Source organism: Haemaphysalis longicornis, unplaced genomic scaffold, assembly GCF_048455015.1.
Source record: "Haemaphysalis longicornis isolate Haplotype H1 unplaced genomic scaffold, Haemaphysalis longicornis Haplotype H1 scaffold_7, whole genome shotgun sequence".
NCBI lineage: Eukaryota > Metazoa > Arthropoda > Arachnida > Ixodida > Ixodidae > Haemaphysalis > Haemaphysalis longicornis.
Window position 1 is genome coordinate 127645239 of NW_027526422.1, and position 25675 is coordinate 127670913.

Here is a 25675-nt window from a genome sequence, read left to right on the forward strand (position 1 = left end):
GGACTTTAACTTCCCCAAAATAAACTGGTCAGTGCCCTGCTCTGCTTACAGTAATCTATGAGGAGATAGTACTACATTTTTTAACATGTGTCTCGACTTTAATTTGACTCAGCTAGTTGACAAACCAACCAGAGTGGGTCCGACGTCCGCTAACATACTAGATCTGGTCCTGAGAAATGTTCCAGATCTTGTGCGACTCCTAATTTTCCTTCCTGGTTTAAGCGCTCATTGTTTCATTCATTTTACCTTAGAAGCTGAGGTTTCGCGCCGGCTAACACACAGCAAAGCAATAAGAAATTACGCCAAAGGAGACTTGATTTGATTGATTGATTGTGGGGTTTAACGCGCCGACGCAACGCAGGCGATGAGGCGCGCCGTAGTGGAGGGCTCCGGATTAATTTTGACCACCTGGGGATCTTTATCGTGTGCCGAAATCTCGTACACACGGGCATTTTTGCTTTTCGCCTCCATCAGAAAAGCGGCCGCCGCGGCCGGGAATCGAACCCACGACCTCGTGCTCAGCAGCGCAACGCCTTAGCCACTGAGCCACCGCGGCGGGTCGCCAAAGGAGACTACGCTTCAATTAATACAGAACTCGAATGTTTTATCCATGCCTACATGGTAGGCTTTTTTGATCGCACGGTTGAACACAGTTGGCACTTGTTTAAAGAAAAAGTTACATTTTTGACTAACAAATATATTCATTTAGTTGTTATTTCTGGCAAGCAACGCTCACCTTGGTTCACATCTGATCTAAAACGACTGCAAAGCCTAAAGAAACGCTCATTTCGTGCAGCCAAACGCAAAAATGAGACATCCCGCTGGTTTGCTTACAAAAATATTTCCGACGCTTATCGTGCAGCCATAAAAAAAGCAAAGGACGTCTTTTTTACAAACACTCTCCCCTCGCTTCTCCAAAGTAACCCAAAAATGTTTTGGAAGACAATTAGACCTAATAAAAAAGAACTTATATCTCTTAGATATGCTGACAACCAGGTCATGCGCAGTGACGAATGTTGTCGTGTTCTGAATCAAGTATTCGCCAAGTCGTTTTCGAATTGTCCTGCGGATGTTGTGCCGCAATTATGCGATTACAACTTTTTCCCAATGGATCCTATTGTAGTAGATCCTGTTGGAATTATGAAGCTGATTCATGACCTGAAACCTTCCAGTTGTGGCGTAGACGAAATTAATCCCAAGCTCTTAAAAAACACCGAAGTTTAGTCGTCACTAATCCTGCCACACATCTTTTTTCAATCCCTTCAGTGATGTGCTGTGCCAATTGATTGGAAGGTGGGGAAGGTCGTCCCTGTTTTCAAATCCGGTATCCAAAGCTCTCCTTTAAATTACCGGCCAATAGGCAGTTTTAGCATATCGTTACCGTGTTTACGTTACTGTTTACCGTGTTTGCGGGAGAAGACTGCGCAGCGCGAGAGTTGCCGCGAACGGCAACTTACCGGCACAGGCTTCACCGTCGTCAGCACTTCCGGCAACACGGTAAACGGTAACGCAAACACGGTAACGATATGCTAAAACTGCCTAATATCGTTAACGTCTATTTCCTGTAAACTTTTAGAGCACGTCATTTATTCTAACCTTCTATCATTCCTGGAATCCAACTCCTTTTTCAGCCCATTTCAACATGGCTTTCGGAAAAATTACTCATGCGAAACTCAGCTTCTAACATTCACACACGACGTTGCATCAGCTCTGGATCGCGGTTCATCTGTAGACTGCATCTTTGTAGATTTTCAAAAAGCGTTTGGCAAAGTGTCTCATCAATTATTACTTCTTAAGCTCAGTACCCTAAACATTGACCCTAATGTGGTTAAGTGGATAGAATGCTTTTTGACCAATCGCACCTAATTCGTGACTGCTAACGAATGCAATTCTCTCCCTACTGATGTTAAATCCGGTGTACCACAGGGTTCGGAGTTAGGTCCTCTGCTATTTTTAATATTTATTAACGGCCTTCCTAATGGTATAAATTCCTTCATAAAATTATTCGCTGATGATTGCGTAATTTCGCGAAATTTGTGACCGAACGGACAACTTTAATTTACACGCCGACCTCGACACTGTCTAAATGGTGCAGCAAATGGCACATGATACTTAACACAAACAAATGCAAAAGCATGACAATTACGCGCAAACGTTATCCCCAGCAGCCCTTTAATTACAAAATTACCGGAGCCACTCTCGAATACGTTACATCCTACAAGTATCTTGGTGTTCATATCAGCAATGACTTAACATGGCACACAGACATTAATTATGTCTGCAGCAGCGCAAACCGTTCCTTAGGATATATTCGCCGTAATTTCTCTCATGATCCATCCCCCTTCAGGTTAACACTTTATCGGACACTAATTCGCCTTAAACTAGAGTATGCCTCGGCAATCTGGGACCCTGCACAACAAAACCTAATTTCTCTTCTGGAATCTACAAAACCGCTCAGCTCGATTTATACTTTCCGACTACTCCCGTACCTCCAGTGTTTCACTAATGAAAAATAACCTGGTTCTACCAAGCTTGCACCATCGCAGAAAAATTTCACGACTCTCTCTGGTTCACAAAATCTATTTCCATAACCCATCTATAAGACGCGACCTTTTCTCACGGCCCACGTACATATCATCCCGCATCGACCATCCGTTCAAGGCAACAACGTTCCATCTGGCCGCACCAACGCATTCTCAGATTCATTTCTCCCCAAAATGTCTGAGGAATGGAACCACCTTCCCCACCACATTGTGTCCATTGAAGATCCGGCATCATTCAAGAATGCACTTTCTGTACATGTAATGCAGTAACCTGGTTTCCGGAAATATGCTTGTGTTTACATACTGCCTGTACTTCTACACTGTTACCTGTTTTCATGCACTGTACCCACCCCCTCTGTAACGCCGTAAAGGCCCTGAGGGTACTCTAATAATAATAATAATAAAACCGTGCCCTCACCAAATCCGACGCCAAGACCAACGCCGACGTATACGCTCCCTTCCGTCGCCACCGCTGCCACCAGCTGCCTGGACGACCGCCGGCTTGCCCAAGAAGGGAGGCGACGCACGTAGTTCCAGCAACACAATGCCCGTCGTTCCTTCAGCGACGCCTATTTTGTGCGCTACCTAGCCAATCAGAGGGTGGCAAAATAAAAAAAACGAACTAAGCGATTACAACAGCCCGAAGACGGGACACGAGAAAGGAGGAGACAAACATGTGCACTGACTATCAACCACATCTTTTTTATTGCATTAGGGCGCAACCTTTGTACGAAAGAGTCAAATCTACGCAACAATAAATAACAAATAGAAGAAGGCGACGGTGCTGTACGAATTCTTAAAGCACACAATGATGGTAGGAAACCCGTATCAATTCGAAAGATATGCGATCCCTTTTCCGTTCACGCGAGACACTGGACATACGAATACACTCGTCGCAGCATTGTGCGATACAGAAAGCCTCGTGGATCACGCGTGCCCTTTCTTCTTTTTTTTTTTCCAATGCACAGCAAGCTGACTGCCAGCATGACCCTTTGTGAAAGTTCTCGTAGTCACGCAGGCGATCGTCAATGCAACGTCCTGACAAGACTGCGGGATTTTGTAAACAATTCTGTGCCTGCATTCCACAACCGAGCATATTTCTTTTCGAAAGACTTTTCTGCGTTATGCACTGCGTTCCAAAAAAGTGCGGGCCAATTCACCCTGTGGAGGGCGTTTCGAAAGCGACGCTTTATACACCACCTACCACGGGTGCCTACGGCCCGGTTGTGTTATTCACACGTTACACTGTACCTGTAACACGTTATTTATTCAGCACAATGTTCAGCACAATGTTCAGAACGGACTCATGACCGGTGTGATACGCACTCAGACTTTGCGTTTTCAGCGCAGTTATATTATTCGTGAAAGTTAACTCAAAGCACATTCCACTTATGGTAGTCGGTTGTTTGGTATCGGTATTGCACACGAGTCCAAACTTTTCGAGGTCTACCTGGACAAACCACTGGTGCACACGGCCGCAACACGTGCCGTGGACGGAGCGCAAAGAGGCGCGAGAGGTCGCGTGACGCTATCACGTGGCATTCAGCGAGAACGCAGGGGGTAAACCCACAGCTGTGCTCGGTGAATACACCGTCTGTCTCCCCTGTATCTGCGTGTGCTCGTAGCTCAATTGGTAAGACAACGGGCTCTCGCTCCGTTTCTCTATTCAGTATATGCACGAACAGGAAGCTGTCGGTTTTCAGAAGGTACCTTATGCAGGAAACACTAGAGTAGGTGGTGATAGAAAATTCCTCATACGTCTCCTTCGTGAGGAACTCGCTTGGATCGCCGCAACTTGTTTTAACATCTTCCAAATACATAGGCATGGTAACCTCCAGCCACTCAAGCCTGTCATAGTCAGCATCGCCGTAGTACCGGACATCGGGGAACTTTTGGCGCAGGTGCCGGGTTGTATTGCTCATGTCCAGAAGTATGAACTCCTGATAGAAGTTCCTCATGAATGTGATGGTGGGGCCTGCAGTTGCGAACAATGGGCTGCATGTGTGCCTGGCTTGTTCTTTTAGGTGTTATAAGGCAGCGGTCACAGCCGGAGGCAGAACTTGAATGGTCCTTCTCACGTTCATCTTTTCGATATTATTCGTATGGACGGGCTTTCGGTGTAGATAACGGACCGGTTTCACCGTCAGGTTCTCTTGCAGGTCATACACATACTTTAGGTAAGATACCTAAATTTTCCCCTTAGGTCCTACGTCATGAGCGTGCGTTCTTCATTCTTCAGCACATCGCAGGAGTCGAAACTTAGGAGTACAGGTTTGTTACAGTCGCACGGGGGTTCTACTTCAAACGCCAGAGTGCCCTGGTCCAGCATCTTCATTTTGACTCGGTGGTGGTCGGTGACAAGTTGCACTATGCGGCAACCACAGGTTTTTTTCCTTTTTTCATCACAAAGAGTACTAGCTCGGGAAGCTGACTACCCGTTGGACGTTTAGTGAAGAAGTAGCCTACTGGGATTGCGTACGACGAAGACAATCCACTTAAAACGAAGCAAAGGAGGGAGTGGGCTAAAACAACATCGTTGCTGCTAATCCAATATCCGCTTGCCTAACAAAGCATGCAGTCCCGCTGCTTGTTATACTGAAGCTTTTCCCTAAAGGCCAACTGCACTCAAATTTTCGACGGCGTAAAAATAAGGCCATCCAACAGGGCCAATAAAAAGAGTGCGACATGCAAATATACTGCGTTTCAAGCGTGAATGCGCGCGACGCAAACAGCTCGTGAAGATTGGTGTTTTGGGAACCTAAACTGAAAAACGCGGCCATTACCGGCGGCCGGGCGTCACATAGGTGATGGAACGGAAGCATGCGCATCAGAATCAGAGGCCGCTCACAGCAGCCTCCAAATGCGCGTGATAACGCCGCGTGTCCCATTGTTATTTCCACAGAAGAAGTCCCACTAACGTCTGCCCAAGCTAATGAAGTTAGGCGCAATTCCAACACCACTTTGCTATCGATCAGGATGAAGAAGACCGTCCGACAGTTATTTTTGCATCAGAAAAAGTTGCAGTGACATGTTGGACGCGATAGCGTTACTTTGACGCCGAATGAGCGTTTTAGAAGGGAGTTGCTGCGTTTACAATTTCTGCTTTCCAGTTACCGAAGGTTAGCCAAGATGGTTTTAAATTGCCCTGACACACAAATAACAGACGCCATCTACGCTTGTGTGGCTGAACATGTGGGAGTGAAGGTTGCGGCTGCTTGATCTTGGTCAGTTTCAGCGACAAGGCGACACTATCTGTCGTACAAAGCGCTTATTCCCTCATGCCGTGGCTCATCTAAGCATTTTGGTTTTGGTTTTTACTCTACGCTACCTCGAGCAGTATTCGCGGGGTGACCAGTTTTGCCCTTGCGCGCTATAGGTCAAACCACACCCCCTTCCGTAAGCGCCCGGCAGCGTATTCCCAAACCATATCCCGTAAGGGACCAGGCCGACCTCCCCCCCCCCCCTAAATAGCGCCCCAGCATCGTGATGTCACCGACGTCACTTCCACTGAAGCTGCAGCCAAAATGGCGGCGCCCATTTGAAAGCAGTCCTGCTGTGGCGTCTCAGGCTCTCAGGCATTGCGCTTGCTTTGGATCCCAGGATGCGTGCTTTGACAAACTACGCGCACCGCTACGTATTGCTCAAGTCGTCGCTACGCCTTTGCGAAAGTTCGCTGCACGTTTGCTTTTGTCGTTAGGGGAGCGCAGCGCTGGCGCAGTTAGAATCTCGGTGATTTGCACGTAGGAGGCATTTGCACGCAATCTTTTGGCTGATACCTTCAGTGCTAAGTGCATCTACTCCAAATCATTACGTCCCCAAAGCACTGGAATCGCGAAACAGTAGCCTATAATCGATATCGGTGCTCTGCATGTAGGTACGGGGTAAGTGATTGCTATCACATGTACTCGCTCGCACGCGTACGGAGTGAATTGGCGTAAAGCTTGCCGACTTACCGCACAATTATTCTTCCAAATCTAAGCCTGCGCGTCGCTTAGGCCTGGGCGGTGCTCTATAAAATAATTTTGCCCTATTTTGAGCATGTTAGATGCGTTTTGCAATAGTGGCCAATAGGCAAGCTCTGAAATTGTTCGACATGTATGCATATTGCGTAAGAATTCTGGCCTGGTGCAGAGGTAGTGCAGAGTGCTTCCCCTTCTCTACACACACGCCCACACAAACATTTTGCAAAGTATATTTCACCTTACGCGCTGCGCTGCAACGGCGTACCCGTACGAAAGCAGTCGCTGTTCGTTTTAATCGAGACAAGCTGCTTTCTCAAGTTGGTCCACTTTCAGGCGGGAAAACTCTTTATTCCTTAAAAAAAACTGAACGTCTATATGTACCCTTGTTTCATCTTCAAATAGGCAGCGTTGTTATAATGTTGACACATTTTATAGCAAAGTTTTTTTAAAGCAAAGCTTTTTACCTCTACCCCCCAAGGGTTCTTTCGCGACCGTTGGTGTCACCAGAAAACTCCAGCTAACAAATAAAAGAATTTACTGGCAACGCCGGGAATCGAACCTGGAACTAATAGACTAACAAAGCGAGAGCCCGTTGTCTTACCGATTTAGCTACGAGCCCACTTTTTTTTTTCTTTACTGCATGGAAAACTTCCCTTAATACAGCCTACGAAAGTTAGGAGTCATCCAAGAAGATGCACATCACTGCAGCTAAAATAAGCCGTCCGTTAAAACTCTGGCAAGCAGACGCACGCGTCCAACAGATGCAGCCATTCTGGTGGGTCACTTTGCGCCGCATAAATGCTCCGCACCAACGCAGTTTGCTCCCGAAAAATGGACTTCGTTGGGCGAGGGGGTTCCGCGTGCCTGTCCGTCATGCGGCACTTCCACAAGCTATACAATCCGATTACAACAAACATATCATAGGGCACTCCAGTAACATCTCTAAAAGGCAAGAACCGAATTGTATAAGGGGTAATGTCCATGTCCTTTTTAAGAGTTCGTTGCAACACATCCCAGAAAAACACCGCATCCCGGCACAAAACAAAGCAATGATCAATGGTTTCAGGTTGATTGCATAAACGGCAATTGTCAGACCAAGGAATAGACATTCCTTTCTCGCGCAACCATGTTTTCACTGGGAGTGTTGATGTATGCAGCTTAAAGAAAAACGTTTTTGCATTTGGAGGAAGACACATACGTGTGACCCGCTTCAAAACACTGTCCTTATGGTGGCCAATGTAAGGCTGGCGATAAACCGGCACTGGGAACAGACTCTCTAATAAAGTGTTCGTCAAAGCCTTCCTGGAAAGGGTAAACAGATATTGCAGGGAAAACCTCGCAGTAAGGAAATTGAAGGTGTCAACCACCTCCTTTAAAAACCCCCATGGCGGTTTCGTACTGACTTCACCAGTGGAGACAAGCAAAAACGGTAAATGAAAACTTATGCGCTGTTGAATAACGTTGAGCAGAAGTGGATGATGCGTCACCTTATAGAAGAAAAACCGAGATACAAGCTGGTGTACAAACAAATGTATCAGCCCAGCACCCCCAGACACTAATGGCAGAAACAAATTGTCCCTACGCATAGGTTCCCATTGGGACCCCCACACAAATGTTGCAAAAACTCTATGTAGAGCTTGCACTTTAGAACGCGCACAGTGGAGTACTTGCAGCACATAAACAAGCTTTGCGACAAGGAAGACATTACAAACGTGCGCACGCGCAAACACAGAAAGTTCTCGCCCCATCCATGCCTGAGAGGCTCGCTTGACTTTTTGGAGTGCCAATGACCAATGAGGCTCGGTGTTTCGTATTTGGAGCAAAGGTACACCTAGGTATTGAAGTGCGTCCTTATCCCAAGTAATGCCACCAAATAAGGACGGTTTCGCACCCCATTCACCAAACCAAAATCCCTTTGTTTTTTCCATATTCACAGCGGCTCCAGACGCGCCACAAAACTGCCTGGTGAGATTAAGGGCTTCTTGAACGCTTTTTTTATCAGCACAAAAATAGGCAATGTCATCCGCGTAAGCAAGGACCTTAACCTCACAGGATAGCGATGAAAAGCCCCGTACTCTTTCACTCTGCTGAATACTAAGGCACAGAGGTTCGAGGTATAAGGCAAACAAGAAGGGTGAAAGGGGGCAGCCCTGTCTAACAGACGACTTAATCGAAACTGGCTTAGACAGAACGCGGTTGACGACCAGTTGTGTGGTGCACTGTTTGTAACAAAGCTGAATGCCTTTTAACAACACATCCCCTAAATTTACCGCTGCCAATAGTGCGAATAGAAAATCATGAGAAACGCGATCAAATGCCTTTGAAAGGTCAATTTGGATAAGGGCCACCTGCTCTGCCGAATCAGACACACACTCCAATATTGAACGCGCAACATGTATGTTTGTTTGAATGCTCCTACCTCTAATACCGCAAGTTTGATGAGGTCCTACTAAACTAGTGATGACAAGTTGAAGGCGCCTAGATAAAATTTTTGCGAAAATTTTATAATCTACATTGCAGAGAGATATTGGCCGATAGCCGTCAACCGATTTCAGCTTTTGTTCATCTTGCGTTTTCGGAATTAAAACTGTGTGTCCTAAATAAAAGGTTGGCGGCAAAACATCATGGTCGTATGCTGCTGTGAATATTTCTAACAGAACGGGAGCAAGGATATCAGAGAACTTTTGATAAAACTCTCCGCTCAAACCATCGGGCCCCGGGGTCTTGTTTGTCTTGAGGTCAGATATGGCAGCCTTAACTTCTTCGAGTGTAATAGGCCCAGAAACCAGAGCGCACTCATCGTCTGTCAGCTTTGGGAGTAAATCAATGGGGGAACTAAATTCTTGCCCCCGAGCTAATAGACTTGACCCCGCAAATAGCGTGCTGTAGTGGTCGTGGAAAGCACTAGCAATTTCAGCTGCTTCAGTGTACTTAATACCGTTATGTTGAATTTCGATTACCTCCTTTGCAAGTGCTGACTCCCGCTCATCATTTAGTGAACGACGAGTGGGGTAACTATCAAAGAATTTTTCAGTTCTCGACCGAATTAGAGCGCCATGGTATTTTTCGGTAACATATTGCTGAAGTTGTGCCTTAACAATGCCAATTTCCTCTACACCCGATCCCGGACTGACCGCTTCGAGTTCATGAAGCCCTACCAATGTACGAGTTAGTTCCCGTACATAAAAACGTTTTAAAAACGAAAGGCGTGCGGACTCTTCTATTGCGCAATCCCTTACCTCCTGTTTGAATAAATCCCATTTCTGATATAAAGAAAGACTGTGTGTTTCAAGAATACTAGTCAAGCAATCGGATATACGTTTACAAAATATTCCATCGGCCAATAAAGAGGTATTAAGCTTCCACAGATCCCATTGAGGCAGCACGCTACGCGGTCTTGCTCGTCCTAAGCAAACAGATACCATGCAGTGGTCTGTGAAGAAGATCGGGCGTACAATATAGTCAGAAATGCTAGGCATCTCTTCTGCTGAAATGTATATGCGGTCAAGACGGGCATTCGAATTGCTCTGAAAGTGAGTAAAGTGCATGGTACTCCCTTTTACCTGACCAACATCAACAAGACCATTATCATGCACGAAATCAGACAGGGTGGCTGCACTTTGGTCGTATTGTGAACGTGCTCTAGATCGGTCTTGCTCACAGCAGACACAATTAAAATCCCCCATGAGGAGGATTTTCCGTTGTGTGCGTAGAAAATTCCCTAGTGACATAAAAAAGGAGTTACGTTCCCGACAATTCACTGGAGCATAAATGCATATGATACGCCATTCAACTCCTATCATAACAAGGTCACAGCAAATAAAACGCCCAGCATCATCTATACTACAGGAGAGACTGGAAAACTCAACTTTCTTGCTAATAACCAAAAAACATCCACCAGACAAGCCTGCAGAGGGACTAACACATACGCTGTAATGTTCTAAAAAGGGTTCTAATGCAGCCGCCGTGTCCTCATCACTGCAGAGCTTTGTCTCCTGGATGGCCGCAATGTCCACGCCCATCCGTTTAAGGAGGCGTAAAAGCTGGTATTGCCTTCTCCTGTTTCTTAGACCTCTCACGTTAAGTGTGGCAGCGTGAAATGCTGTGACACTTGCCATTTTGTTGGAGCTTCTCAAGCGACCTTTTCACCTCCAGATGTGCCACCCTTGCGGGTGGTCTTGGATGACAGTGATTTTCCTGACTTTTTGGAGCCAGCCCGCGTCACCAGACCACTAGTCACCACAGCCATGTCGGAAGAATCTTGAGCATTGGACGCTTGCTTTTTGCCAGCGCTCGATGACTTGTCTTCGCCGTCGGCAGGAGCTGGCCTCTTCACCGATCCGCTGTTACCACCCGGAACATCCTCTGGTAGAGCCACAGCATCCGCCCAGGATGCGGACGGCAAGGTAACGGAACTGTCATCTCCACCTTCTCCGCACGAGGCATCACTGCTGTCATCATCGCTGGCAGGTAAAGGTACCGCAGCATGAACCTCCCCTGAAGCGTCATTCGAAGCTGTGGAATGCGTGTCCATTTCCTCTTCCCGGTTCTGCTTACTAGACTGGGGATCATCCTGCCGCTCGCGATCAGGTGGCACAGGGTAGGGCTCCAGTTCCCTGCGATCCACCGCCGAAGAATATTGAGGCCCAGCCTCCGGATTTTCCGATAGCACCGACTGGCCAACTTCACCTGATGCGTCAACGACCTCCGTCACATCCATGACATGAGCGGAAACGTCATCTTCAGTAGTTGATTCCTGGCCATGACGAAGCATGTCTGCGTATGTCATGACGCACCTTTCTGCGGTATGACCATATCGGCGACACTCGTTGCACCGGGGTGTTCGGCACTGCCGTCGCACGTGCCCAATCCTGCTGCACCGCAAACAAAGAGGTGGCCTTCCAGGAATTAGTACAAGACACTGGCTCCCATAAATGTCCATCATATGCGACACATCAGAGACCGATACTCCATCCTTTAGTGTAAGGGACACCTCGCGAGCTCCAGTCTCCATATGGTCCATTCCCGGACACCGCCACATTTCTCTGGTAATGGATTGGGTGGTTCCAAATGGTTCGAACGCTTCTGTTACTCTACGGTTTTCCATGTGACGCGGCACCCAAAGTAGCTTCATCTTAACATTCTTTGTATCCGGGTCAAACACCATACACTGCAATCCTTTGACGATGAACTTCTCCAGCTGGACTAGCTTCTGCTTGACGGCGCTCGAGACGCAAGTAACCATCCACACGTGGCTCATTTGGTATTGCCCTATACACAAGACGTCGCGGAGGTTGATCACGCGAGCCAGAGCATCCCTAAAATCGGGAGCACGGTATGGCCGGCCTTTCAAGTCCGCATGCAGGAAGACAGTGTTCAAGACAACATTACCGGTTGGCAGACGGGGAAGGATGATCTTGTACGTATCCATGTTAGTTCCGGACGAAGTAGTACCTCGGCTAGTGGCCGATGCGCTGTTTCCAGCTGAGAGCATAGAGAAACACAGCCGCTCGGAACGGCGTCTTCTTCTTCTTACCACACGAAGACTGGGAAGACAGGCGGTGTACTAACCAAGCACATCTACGGGTTTACCCCCTGCGTTCTCGCTGAATGCCACGTGAAAGCGTCACGCGACCAGTCACGCCCATCTAGCGGCCCTGTGCGCACCTTACTCATGTGCTAAGAGTTACAAAAATTAAAGGAAGCTCACACCAATGCATGACATCTCACTTCTACTACCCCAATGTGCTAAAGCCTGTGGCATCCAGTGTTCACGTAAACAATCACAGCTCCTTGTCATCCGCCCTCACGCCAAACCAAGGAATACACTCAAATAATCCTTGATGGCCAGGCCATCACTCCAAGCCCCAGCATCAAGATCCTAGCTGGGCCTACATCTCGAGGCTAACATCAGGAGTGACGTCTCCTTGCAGCGCCTCAAAAACAGCATTAATCAAATCATACACATGATCAGGCGAGTTGCCACCAAGAAGCGAGGCCTAAAGGAATCCGGTACCTTTCGATTAATTGAAGCTTTTGTCCTCTCGAGAGTTCCTTACGTCAACCCCCTGTCTTCTTCTAGACAAGGAAGACATAGAGACGCTTTATATAATGATTAGAAAGGCGGTCGAGCAGGCCATTGGTCTTCTTATGAGTGCGTCCACACAGAGGCTGCTTAGCACGGGGCTCCACAACACCGTGGAAGAGCTCATATAAGGCCATCTTTCTAACCATAAGGTCCGACTCAGAACTGCGATGGGTAACCGCATGCTTCACCAGATTGGCTGGGCAGCCCAGAATGTCACTCCGCTTGACGTACTCCCAGACTCTTGGCAAGTAAAACTAAAGATGCTCCCTTTGCTTAGAAATATGAACCCCTCACATGACGAGGGTCACCGAAAAGCACGGGCTCAAGCGCTAAACACCACCCTCGATGGGAATCGTGCAGTTATCTACACAGACGCCTCCAAACATCGAGGGCAGCGATACGCCATTATCGTGGCTACCTTCAGAACCAACCTCCTTGCGTGTACCTCTCTTAGGACCCAAGAAATGACGCCAGCAGAAGAAGCAGCCACCACCTTGGCTCTCGCTCAACCAGGGGTTCGGAGGGTAGTCATTGATTCCCAGCAAACCTACTGGAATTACCAGTAGGGTTGGGTGTCCTGAACTGCACTGCGCGTGCTAAAAAACCCCTCCCCAAACGGTTTCATTCAGCTCATCTGGACACCCCCCTCACACTTCAATGGAGGACAACAAATACGCCCACCCAACAAGCCTGTGCTTTTACCTCCCTTGCTATGGAGCTGCACGAGGTCAGTCACCCGCTTGTCACGTTCAGGGAGATAACCCAGCATTATCGCATTCTGAGACAGACCGTACCTTCGCCTTACCCTGACCTTTCCAGAGAACAACAAACTACCCTACGGCTTATACAATCCGGGCTCCTTCCCACAGCCAACGCGTCTTCACTTAACGCATCCGAATCGCTACGACGCTGAATGTAAATTTTGCTCAGAAGTAGGAACACTCCGCCCCGTAATCGGGGTGTGCGGCTTTAGCCTTGAGCACCCTCCTCTCTTTCCGTCAACTACCCAACCAGAGCAATGGGAGATGCTGCTCTCCAGGCCCTCTTTACCTACCCAGCTTCAGTGGGTGGACAGAACACAGGCGCGCGGACTGCATATGGGCCCCAAGGAAGAAGGAATCACTCCCCAGGGCTGCACTCTGGGCCGTTCAGAAATCTGAACAGAAGTATTTCTTCCCCCTCCTCCTTCTCTGCCGCAAATCTCGTCGCCTCCGTCCGCGGCGCAGAGACGGAGAAGACAGATCGTCTAACACCGGGTTGGAGCTTACTTTAATTTTATAAAAAAAGTTTCCACTCTTGTGCTACACCAATACAACTCAACCAAACACCGCTCATGCTTCATGCATTGATTTAACCTTAACAAGAATGTCTCTTTGAAGTATTAAATGGTGTGGTTAAGTGCATTTCACTTCTCTCTGGTTTTGCTATTTGTAGAGCGATGTGAGTGAATTTAAGTGACGTCGCATGGGTAATCGTTATGGGTGCCGTTTACAGCTTTGCTTTCCAACCACATTCACGGGGTGGATTGGCGCGATTTTTTATCATGTTATCACAGGATTCTCTGTGATGACCTCACAAATAAAAACTTTTGCATAGAACAACTTCAACTGTTGTTTTGTTCTTCGGACACCTGACAACTATTCGAATTCATCTTCGCAGCGCACAAATGACAGGACAAAGAGGAGGAAAACACTGGACAAGCGCTGAAGATGTATCCTGCCTTTCCTCCCCTTTGTCCTGTCATTTAGGATGCAGCGATGGCGTAGAGGTAGAACACCCGCCTCGCGTGCAGAAGGACCGTGGTTCGAATCCCGGTGCCGGACAATTCCCACCGGATTAAAATCACCGGATTGATGGAATTGCACAAAGGGGCTTGGGGTGCGGCCTGACCCCGGCGACCATTGCCGGTAATGCACTCCCTCACCAGAGCAGGATTGGCCACCCTGGTGTAGTAACGGCCACAACCTCCCATGAATACGCCAACTAACCCTCGGCCCTCAGTCCCCAGCGGCTGCGAAGCAACTGACCACGGCGACGGTCAGACCTGTGACGCAGCAGAGGGTGCTAAGAATCACTGGATCCGGACAGGCCGCCAATGGAATCTGAACCTGGCAACGTTTAACGTGCGAACCTTATCTAGCGAAGCAAGTCTCGAGGTGTTGTTCGAGGAATTAGAGGGCATTAAATGGGATGTAATAGGGCTTAGCGAGGTTAGGAGGGCAGGCGAAGCCTTTACGGTGCTGAAAAATGGACACGTCTTATGTTACCGTGGTCTAGAGGACAGAAGAGAACTGGGAGTGGAATTTCTAGTCAATAAAAGCATAGCTGGCAACATAGACGAATACTACAGCATTAACGAAAGGGTAGCAGCTCTTGTAATTAGGCTCAATAAGAGGTACAAGCTCAAGGTGGTGCAGGGCTACGCGCCCACATCCAGCCACGACGACCAAGTAGTGGAACACTTCTATGAAGATGTGGAATCGGCAATGGCTAAAGTAAAAACGCAGTATACTGTAGTTATGGGGGACTTCAATGCTAAAGTAGGCAAGAATCAGGCTGGAGACAAGGCAGTTGGGAACTATGGTCTGGGCTGTAGAAATAGCAGGGGGGACCTACTAGTTGAGTTTGCAGAACGGAATAACCTACGCATAATGAATACCTTCTTCTGTAAACGGGAGAGTCGGAAGTGGACCTGGAGGAGCCCGAATGGGGAGCACAAAAATGAAATAGACTTCATATTATGCGATAATCCTGGCGTCGTGCAGGATGTGGAAGTGCTCGGAAGGGTAAGGTGTAGTGACCACCGTATGGTAAGATCTCGAATTAGGCTAGAGTTGAGGAGGGACCGCAACAAGCTAGTACGAAAGAAGCCGATAAATGAGCAAACAGTAAGACGTAAAGTAGAAGAATTCAGGATCGCGCTGCAGAACCGATATTCCGCCCTTAACGAGGAAGCCGAGCTTACGACACAGGAAGCCAGCGACAACCTTACCCGCATTCTCACGGAGTGTGCAGTAGAAGTCGGGGGCACTATGGCTAGACAGCATACTGGTAAACTTTCACAGGAGACGAAAGATCTAATCAGGAAACGGCAAACCATGAGAATCTCTACCGCAGCTGACAGAATAGAACTAGCAGAGCTCTCGAAGTTAATCAATAAGCGCAAGACAGCTGACATACGGAAGTATAATATGGAGAGGATCGAATACGCTGTAAAGAACGGAGGTAGCCTGAAAGCAGTGAAGAGACGTCTTGGCGTGGGAAAAAATCAGATGTATGCACTTAAGGATAAGCAAGGCAAAGTCATCACAAATAGGGATAAAATAGTCACAGTGGCCGAGGAGTTCTATAGGGATCTGTACAGTAGCCGGGACATACAGGATAATGCCGAACGAGACAGTAGTTAAGAGGAGATAGACATCCCACCAGTAACGACCGAAGAAGTAAGGAAGGCTTTGAAAGAAATGAAAGGGGGCAAAGCACCTGGTGAGGATCAGATAACAGCAGACCTCTTGAAGGATGGCGGAGAAATTGTACTTGAAAAACTGGCAAAACTGTATACGCAATGCCTAATGACCGCAATGGTACCGGAATCTTGGAAGAACGCGAACATCATCCTAATCCATACGAAAGGCGACATGAAGGACTTGAAAAACTACAGGCCGATCAGCTTACTGTCAGTCGTCTACAAGGTATTTACCAAGGTAATCGCTAACCGAATCTCTGCAACCTTAGATTTCAGTCAACCTAAAGAACAAGCAGGGTTCCGTAAAGGTTATTCAACAATGGACCATATTCACACGATCAATCAGGTGATAGAGAAGTGCGCTGAGTATACTCAACCCCTATATATAGCCTTCATAGATTATGAGAAAGCATTTGACTCGGTCGAAACCCTAGCAGTCATTCAGGCATTACGGAACCAGGGGGTAGATGAGCATTATGTAAGAATACTAGAGGATATCTATAATGGGTCTACAGCTACCATCATCCTCCATAAGGAGAGCAGTAAAATACCTATAAGGAAGGGTGTCAGACAAGGAGACACAATCTCTCCAATGTTATTCACAGCATGCTTACAAGAAGTATTCAGAACGTTGGATTGGGAACAGGTGGGAGTAAGGGTTAATGGAGAATACCTCAGTAACCTCAGATTTGCTGATGACGTTGTCTTGCTAAGTAACTCGGGAGACGAATTGCAAAGCATGCTTTCCGCACTGGGCGAACAGAGTAGAACCGTGGGCCTAAAAATTAATATGCAGAAAACTAAAGTAATGATCAATAACCTCGGGACAGCACAGCAGTTTGAGATAGATGGCGAGGCAGTGGAAGTGGTAAGCGAATATATATACTTAGGCCAAGTTGGGACCCCAGATCCCAACCATGAGGCAGAGATAATTAGAAGGATCAGAATGGGGTGGGGTGCATATGGCAGACATTATCAGATAATGAATAGCAGCCTACCATTGTCGTTGAAGAAGAAAGTGTATGACAGCTGCATCTTACTGGTACTCACCTACGGGGCAGAAACTTGGAGGCTCACTAAGAGGGTTCAACTTAAATTGAGAACGACTCAGCGGGCAATGGAGCGGAAAATGATAGGTGTAACATTAAGGGACAAGAAGAGAGCGGAGTGGGTCAGGGAGCAAACTGGTGTTAAAGACATATTAGTAGAAATTAAGAAGAAGAAATGGACTTGGGCAGGGCATGTAATGCGAAGGCAAGATAACCGCTGGTCATTAAGGGTAACAGAGTGGATCCCTAGAGAAGGCAAGCGCTGCAGGGGGCGGCAGAAAGTTAGATGGGCAGATGAGAGAGAGAGAGAGAGAGAAAGGACTTTATTGGATCTCCTGCAGTCGGGGACGGGTCAGGCCTCGCAGGCATAGAGTTAATACTACTGCTCGCAGGGCTTCACCGTCCCGTAGTCTTCGCCGCTCACTGCGGCGTCGGGCCGACCCCGAGGCCTGCGTCTGGTCGGCGCGGGCTACTTGGAGTGCCGCCGCTGTCTCCCCTAGCCCTCGCTCCCGCAGGAGGAGGCCGAGAGGAGTGCGGGTTGTCCTTTCGCCGTTGCTTGCCCAGTGCAGCCTCGAGCCGCTGGATAGCCCTTAGCTGGTGTTCGCGCTCCGAAGAGCCGATCGAGTCCGTAACGTCCGGAGGGAGGGTCGGCCTCCCGTCACTCGCGTCGTGTCTTTCACAACCCCACATCAGGTGGGTCAGGTCCGCGGTCACTCGCGCACAAACACTGCACACACAGTCTTCATACAGGTCCGGGCACACGTGGCGCGCGAGCGCCGGCGTCAGCACCGTCCGAGTCTGTAGTTGCCGCAGAAGCACGGCCTCCCTCCTCGCGAGCCCCGGATGGGGCGGAGGGTAGGCCCGCCTCTCTTCCCTGTACCAGCGCAGCGTCGCGCCGTACGTGGTCAGGGGTTCCGCGTCGTAGTCTTCTGCTTCGCTCGATTCCTCGTCGACGTCGGCGTCCGTCGCTGGCGCGGCTCGGCACGTGGCGAGATCACGGGCCGCGGCGTCGGCTACCTCGTTGACGTTTCGGTGGCCGTTGCGGAGCTCCCGGCCCATGTGAGCCGGAAACCACCGGATGGTCGTGCTGGTGTTCCTGCGCGCTCCCTCTCCGATGCCGGAAAGGACGCGCATCGTCGTCTTGCACACCGTGCCCCTGGCGAAGTTGGCTATCGCGGACTTGGAGTCGCTGAACACCGTCTTCGTCCCCGGGTGGAGCAGGGCCAGCGCGATCGCCGCCTCCTCCGCCTGTCTGGAGGACTTGGCGCGCACGCTGCCGGCGCTCAGTAGTTCTCCCGTGGCGGCTCGCACCGCCACCACCGCGTAGGCGTCGCCTCGGTCCCGATGTTTGGAGGCGTCCACGAACACCGCATCGCCTCTCTCGTTGTACTCCTTGGCGAGCGCGCACGCCCGCGCCATTCTCCGTTCCGAGTTCCGTCCCGGCGCGACGTTCTTCGGGAGCGGGGGCACCACCACGCTGTTGGCTATGTCGTCTCGTAGCGGGATCAGCTCGTCCTCCTCCTCGAAGGGGCAGCCCAGTCCTACGCGTTGCAGCAGTCTCCGGCCCGCCCGGGTCGACCCCAGGCGTTCCAGCTGCGCCACTCTCTGCGCCTCGCTGATCTCCGCGAGCGTGTTGTGCACTCCCAGAGACGCGAGGGCCGCGTTGCTCGTGCCGTTGAGTAGGCCCAGGGCCGCCCGGTATGACTTGCGGATCGCCGCGTCGATCTTGGCTCGTTCCTTGGTCCTCCATTCGTGAAACGCTCCCACGTAAGCCACCTGGCTCACGACGAACGCCTGCAGCAACCGCAGCAGGCTCGCTTCTCTCATGCCGCGCGCTCGCGTCGCCAGTCGCTTGACGAGGCGCGTGGCGATGACCATCTTCGTGATCAGCCGTTCCACGGTGGTGTTGTTGTAGCGGTGGCTCGCGTCCACGTGCATGCCGAGAACGCGTATGCTCGTCGCCTTGGGTATGGCCGTGCCGTCGCTCGCTCGCACCACGATGCTGCGCTCCGCTTCGGCCGACGCCTTCTTGTGATACCGGCCCAACGGGGGCACGATCAGCAGCTGCGACTTTTGCGGGGCGCACCGGAGACCCGTGCCGCGCAGACTCTCCTCGATGCCGTCCACCGCCTCTTGCAGCGCCGACTCGATGTGGCCGTCGCTGCCGCCCGACATCCACAGCGTGATGTCGTCGGCGTAGATCGTATACTTTACGTCGGGCAGCTCGTCCAGGCGACGGGCCACGCCGATCATGACCAAGTTGAACAACAGCGGCGAGATCACAGACCCCTGCGGCGTGCCGACGCTGCCCAGCTCTCGCTCTTCTAGTTGCGTTTGGCCCACCTCCAGTCGGGCCGTGCGGCCGGTTAGGAAAGTCCGGATGTAGTTGTAGGAACGCTGTCCCAGGCCGAGCCGGGACACTTGGGCCAGGATCGCCGAGTGCTTCACCTTGTCGAAGGCGCTCTGCAGGTCCAGGCCCAGGATGGCGCGGTTGTCCGAGGTCGGCCTCGTTGGCGGGGCCAGCACCTCGCGCTGCAGCAGTAGCATCGCGTCCTGCGTCCCCAGACGCGAGCGGAATCCCAGCATCGAGTCGGGGTACAGGTCGTTCGTCTCCAGGTACCGCTGCCACCGGTCGTTGAGAACGTGCTCCAGCACCTTCCCCACGCACGACGTGAGGGAGATGGGGCGCAGGCTCTCTATGCCCGGGCAGATGAGATCAAGAACTTTGCGGGGATAAATTGGTCACAGTTGGCACAGGACCGAGGTAATTGGAGAATAATGGGAGAGGCCTTTGCCCTGCAGTGGGCGTAGACAGGCTGGTGATGATGATGATGGTCCTGTCATTTGTGCGCTGCGAAGATGAATCTGTACCAACTAGCCCGGTTTTCTGCGCGACTATTCGAATTCACTTCGAAAATATTCGAACCCAGGACTATTTGCTTCGAATTCGCTTCGAACTAAAATAACACTATTCGCACAAGCCTAATATTTTGTCATTGCAAGATGCACAATTTTGCCAAATGGTCAGGTGTCCACCACAAAAAAAAATGTTCTATTGTGGGTAGTAGCCTGGAAGAGAATGCAGCCAATATTCCACACCCCCTGTGTTTGTGTTGCCCCTCTTCTAAATTTGCTTTAATATTGTGGAAATTGATGAAATGATTTTATGCTGCTTTATATTGCCTAAAATAGTTGTCAAGCAACGTTTTACTATTTCCTACAACTAATTTGGATTATTAACCTGAAGTTGTCATATTGGGCATATTATTGGCATCTTGCATAAGTGGCACTCTGAAGCCTCTTAAATGTATACCCACTAGCCCCCTTCCCCTATCATCAGTCGCTGTTGACTTCCCCTACCCATGGCCTTCCATGTATCAAAAGAATAGTTCATTAAAAATTTTTTCAGCAAGAGTTCACTGGTTACCTGTAAAATAGTAGCTACCTTAAGCATTTACCTTTGCCCTGCCTTGTGGTCTAAAAAAGTCTCCTTACACAAAAATGTGTCCATCGGGTGTTTCATTTGGGTGCGTGTCTGTGTATACTCAGATTAGTGTGTTTACCTCATCGCAGGAAGGTTAACCCTCCGTCATTGGATCAGCCTACCTGGATTTCCAGCACTTCAAACATCATCAAGACTCGGCCACTTTGAATAGGTTTTCACTGTAATGCACATGTTTTGATATATTTTCGATGATCCCTAACTTATTTTTATGATCATTCTTTTTAGTTCTTGCAGTTGACTTTTTTTTGCTATAACATTGAAAGGCTGAAAGGCATTCAGTATCTAGTCATTTTTTATAAGCATGTTTTAGATGCTATGGCAGCCAAATAGAACGGGTTGTTTCTAATTTTTGCCTTTTATGCATATCAAGTTTTTTTTTACTCCCACATCTTTTGGCCACCTTTTATTCTATTTCGACTTGTCATGTGTATTTTGAATAATAAAATTGCTAGTCTTGCAAAAGTTGCTCAGTGTGCTTATTGCTGCATTTAAGGTGTGTCTAGACGCTTTAGCTCAGTCAGATTTGTCAGGCCACACGAAATGCAGTAAAATGTGGTTATGCTGTCCCTTCTATACAATATCAAAGTTGTTTTAGATGAAATAAGTTATATATGTGCACTCTTATTCTGATAACCACATTTCTATATACCCCTGGGCGTAAAACAGGAAGAGAGCTATAAGAGTCGTCTTGATGACATCTTAATAAGATGATAGCAAGATGGCTACAATGCCGCTGGCGTAAACTGCTGTGAGAGGTTTTCCTTTATGTCTCCACAATTACTAGAAAACATCTTCACAAGACATTATGTCTCTATCTGGCATGCTTAGAAGTCTTCTCGCAGATTGCTATTCAAAATTTTTGAGAATGTCGTCAAAACGGAGAATAAACGTTTTGTTGCTTTCAATCCAGTAGCTATGAGGTGTTTAGTATTCGTCCTGTAAACGTCTTGTTGGAATTTTTAGCAGTCTCTGAGATATCATCAAGAATATCTTGCAAGACTTGTAGCTCAGGCATAGCGTCGCGTTAGCCGAGCTACAGGATGACTATCTCCAGTCTTGGCAATGTCTATAAAAATCTTCAGGTGTTGCGTAGACATCTTGGAGGTCTTGCCCAGATGTCGTATAGAAGTGTGGTAGCTGTCCTAATGTGCAGATCAAGATGTCTTAGACAGATACACAAGATAAGTTTGAGAATTCTACAAGACGTGCTTGCGTTCACTGGGAAGTGAACTGCGAGCTCAGAAACTTATCTGAGCTATTCGAAGCGGGCGTTTTGGGAGCGGGTTGAAACGGGAAGGGTGTTTTGCGAACGGGTTGAAACAGAAAGCGGCCAAACGGGAAGGGCGTTTTGGGAACGGGCGTACACGGGACGGGCCAAACGGGAAGGGCGTTTCGGGAATGGGTTCAAGCGGGGCGGGTTCAAACTGGAATGGGTTGTTTCGGGCTACACCCATGGAGCGTCATGGTATTTGGTGCCGTTAGCTGTAATTTTTTAATGCTTTACGTTCGCCGGACGTAACTCAAAACATTGGCCTAAAGTTCCGATGGACGTAACTCTATAAACTGGCTTAAAGTTACGTCGGACGTAGCTCTAGTTTTCAATTTTGGGTTCCGTCGGACGTTACTCTAGAAACTGGCTTATAGTTCCGTCGGACGTAACTTTAGTTTTCAATTTTGGGTACGTCGGATGTAACTCTAGAAACTGGCTTACAGTTCCGTCGGACGTAACTTTAGTTTTCAATTTTGGGTTACGTCAGACGTAACTCTAGAAACTGGCTTAAAGTTACGTCGGACGTAACCCTAGTTTTCAATTCTGGGTTCCGTCGGACGTAACTCTAGAAACTGGCTTAAAGTTCCGTCGGACGTAACTCTAGTTTTCAATTTTGGGTTTCTCTAGACACTGCGAAAAACAAAACAAAAGAACGTGCCGCAGCTGTGTGCGAGATGCCCACAGCTGTGGCGCGGTTTTTTTTTTTTTTTGCACGCGAGCGCTGCCTTTGCTTGCCGCGAGTTTTTCCGAGACAGTAGGGCCCGAACGTTAACTACCGAATTTAGGTTAATTAGTTAATAATTAATTAGTGAGATTGGGCTCAGTCAAAGTGATGTCACTGTGGCTTGTGAGGTATCAAATTAAAGGTATCGATGAGGGAAATCATGGGGGACATTGAAAATCGCATGGCTATAATCATGAGATAGTCACGTGAGTCATAGATTGGGTTAAAAGTCAAAGTGATGTCACTAGGGCTTGTGAGGTATCAAATTAAAGGTCTCGATGAGGGGAATCACGTGGGAGAAATTAAAATTGCTTCCTGGTAATAGTCATGAGATAATCACGTGATTCATTGATTGGGTTAGCAGTGAAAGTGATGCCAGCAGGGCTTGTGAGGTATCAAATTAAAGGTCTCGATGAGGGGAACCATGGGGGACAAATTAAAAATCGCTTCCTGGGCAGTTATCGAAACAAAGTTTTACGGTCCCTTCGAGTTCGTCGTAACGGATATATTGCTTCCGCGCTGCATTCTAGTTCTCTTTCTTTAAAGGTAACGGTACGTTTCTAAATATTCTAACTGTAGCCCGGTAATTCTTTTTTCTTTTTGCGCTGCCCTAAGTGCAGATTTGCACGTGCACTCTGCGACGCGTACAACTGCCATTGTCTCTTCCTGTGCTTTTGACTTTCGGGGGTACAAGGCTCTGACCCACCAACATAGGAATGTGTGTCCTGCCGTCCCCTCATTAATTTTAGAGACGGCTGGTCTTCCGAGTCAGAGCTATATATTTATCACGCTGACTTTTTATTTTGAATTCCCACTCCGCACCTCTTTATTTTTTCTCTTCAATGTACTAAATCGTTCCTTCCGCTCGCCGAATTGTCTTATCAATTGGTTTGCACGAACAAAACAAATTCTTCGTGGCCAGTCCCCCTAAGTGCATGCATCGGTATGCGTCAATTGTACAGATGGTATTCGTTGAAAAGTTTATAACGGTCAATTTCTTCGCTTGGAAACACTGGAAATGGCCACAGACATGGCCGATGCGCCACGCACATGGATAAGTACCGCCATCCCGCGGAGCCCGACGTAACGAGTGACGGCGCATCCACGCGGTTGCATGGAGGAGAAGAGGGGTGCCTGATCTGGGGGCCGTGCGCACAACGTCGCCTAGCAACAGACGCTTGGCCACAGATATGGCGGCGCACTCGCATGGTTGCCTGCGTGGATTCCACGCCACTGAATACCGGCCATAGTTTGGGCATGCAAATCAAATTCAGACTGATCCAATCCCTAATGCAACTCGAGTGTACTTGGCAGCTCAGACCTGAGTAAGCAGCTTTGGATTGCTGAAAGGGCGAAGACGGCAGTCGCACCAACGGAGTCCTGGACTGAGGACCCCACCCACGAATCCGCTCGACTTCACTGTTAAGAAAGTTTTGCTCCAAGATGCCCTCCAGCAAGCCATCGACGCCAACGTCGCCTACCTCCACCCCAGAGGCTAAACGGTCGAACCAAACAAGTCAGCCCCCCTAGTCCTCCCAGTCCGCACCCACGGTGGCCCCCCACAACCCATCCCAGACCCACAAATGACCATCCAGTACGGCACTCCCATACCCCAAATCACCACCCTTCGGGTACTCGGCAATTTTCACTACGCCGGCTCCGGCGCCATTCTTCTCCGGCGCCATCCACAGCTCTACAATACAATCACCCAACTCACGCACCTCATTCGGCGCATCCGCGGCTCCACCTACGGCCTCAAAGAATCCGACACCCGCAAACTCGTTCAAGCCCTCCTCATCAGTCGCCTAACATACAGCTGCCCTTTCGTCAACCTCAAGATACAGGTAGCTAACAAGCTGGATGCTCTGATCCGCAGACCTATGAAAAAGCCTTGGGCCTCCTTACCTATACAGAACTTGAACAACAGCGCTTGTCTGTGCTTCTTTCCTAGTCCGTGTCAATTGCGCTGTTGTTTAGGTTCAGAATGAACCAACTGGCCCCAGTCAAGACGTTATCTATACACCTCCAACCCACGCCTCCTCCAGCTTGGCCTCCACAACAACCTCACCGATATCAACTTCAGCTCATCGGACGCATGGCCCCTGCCACCCCACACGCGCCTCAACATGTTCCCCTCTCTATTCGCCAACGCATCTACGTCCCTCCCGTCCCCAAGCATATGCACCCCTTCTACAACCGAGGCCGCCGCAACGCCCGCGTCCGATTCCTCGACAAGCGCTACGGCACGGATCCCAATGACATCGCGCAGTGCTCCACCCGCCACAGCACCACCTTCGCAGTCCTCACCAACGAGGGCCGCCTCCTCACCGCGGCCTCCTACTGCCACATCTCCACGCTCACCGCTGAGTCCCTCGCCATAGCCCACGCTCCCCTGACTCACTGCCACCAACCCTACCTGCCCATAATCACCGACTCGCAACACGCTTGCCGCCTCTACCAAAGCCGGCCTTGCCCCGCCAGCTGCCATTCATCTCCTTCAACGCCTCCCTGAAGACATTGACCTCTTTATTGTCTGGACCTCCGGCCACTCCGGCTTGGCAGGGAATGAGGCGGCCCACGCCGCAGCCCGCGCACTCATTACCCGGGCACTTCCCTCGCCTCGCCTCGACCAAGCAACTCCCCACCCCCGACACAGCTGCCCTGACACCTTTCGACCCCACGTACAACTCCATTTACTCCCACTACACCAACTCCCGACGGCAATACCCCCCCCCCTTTCCCTCACCGTTCAACAAGCCTGCATCATCTGCCGACTACAGACTGAAACCTACTACTACCACGTCATCCTATGCCACATTTCCCCTTCTCTCTTCCCAGCCCACATTGTCACATCCCTCTCAAGACCTACCACCTCGTCTTCTCCTGCCCCCAACACCTCCACCCCTCCCCTTCCCCTGAGCAGTGGGAGTCCGAGCTGACCAGCTCCGCACCGGAGCCCCAGGTCGCCCTGGCGCGGCGCGCCCTGGACGCAGCCCGGACAAGAGGCGTTCTGGATTTAGGAGGCTAACCACACCCTTCTACCCCTTCCTTTTAAGCGCAATAAATGT

General features: G+C 49.4%; 1 protein-coding gene across 1 annotated transcript; it reads right to left on the reverse strand.

The window, feature by feature from the left end:
• Positions 1-10637: 10637 nt before the first annotated feature.
• Positions 10638-11999, reverse strand: LOC144146524 (uncharacterized). The gene has a single exon (XM_077678467.1). It carries the CDS (start codon positions 11997-11999, stop codon positions 10638-10640), a length of 1362 nt encoding a protein of 453 aa, XP_077534593.1.
• Between the last annotated feature and the right edge of the window lie 13676 nt (positions 12000-25675).

Bases quoted from the DNA above. Each gene is read 5' to 3' on its own strand.
- LOC144146524 (XM_077678467.1), bottom strand. From the start codon at position 11,999: ATGCTCTCAGCTGGAAACAGCGCATCGGCCACTAGCCGAGGTACTACT.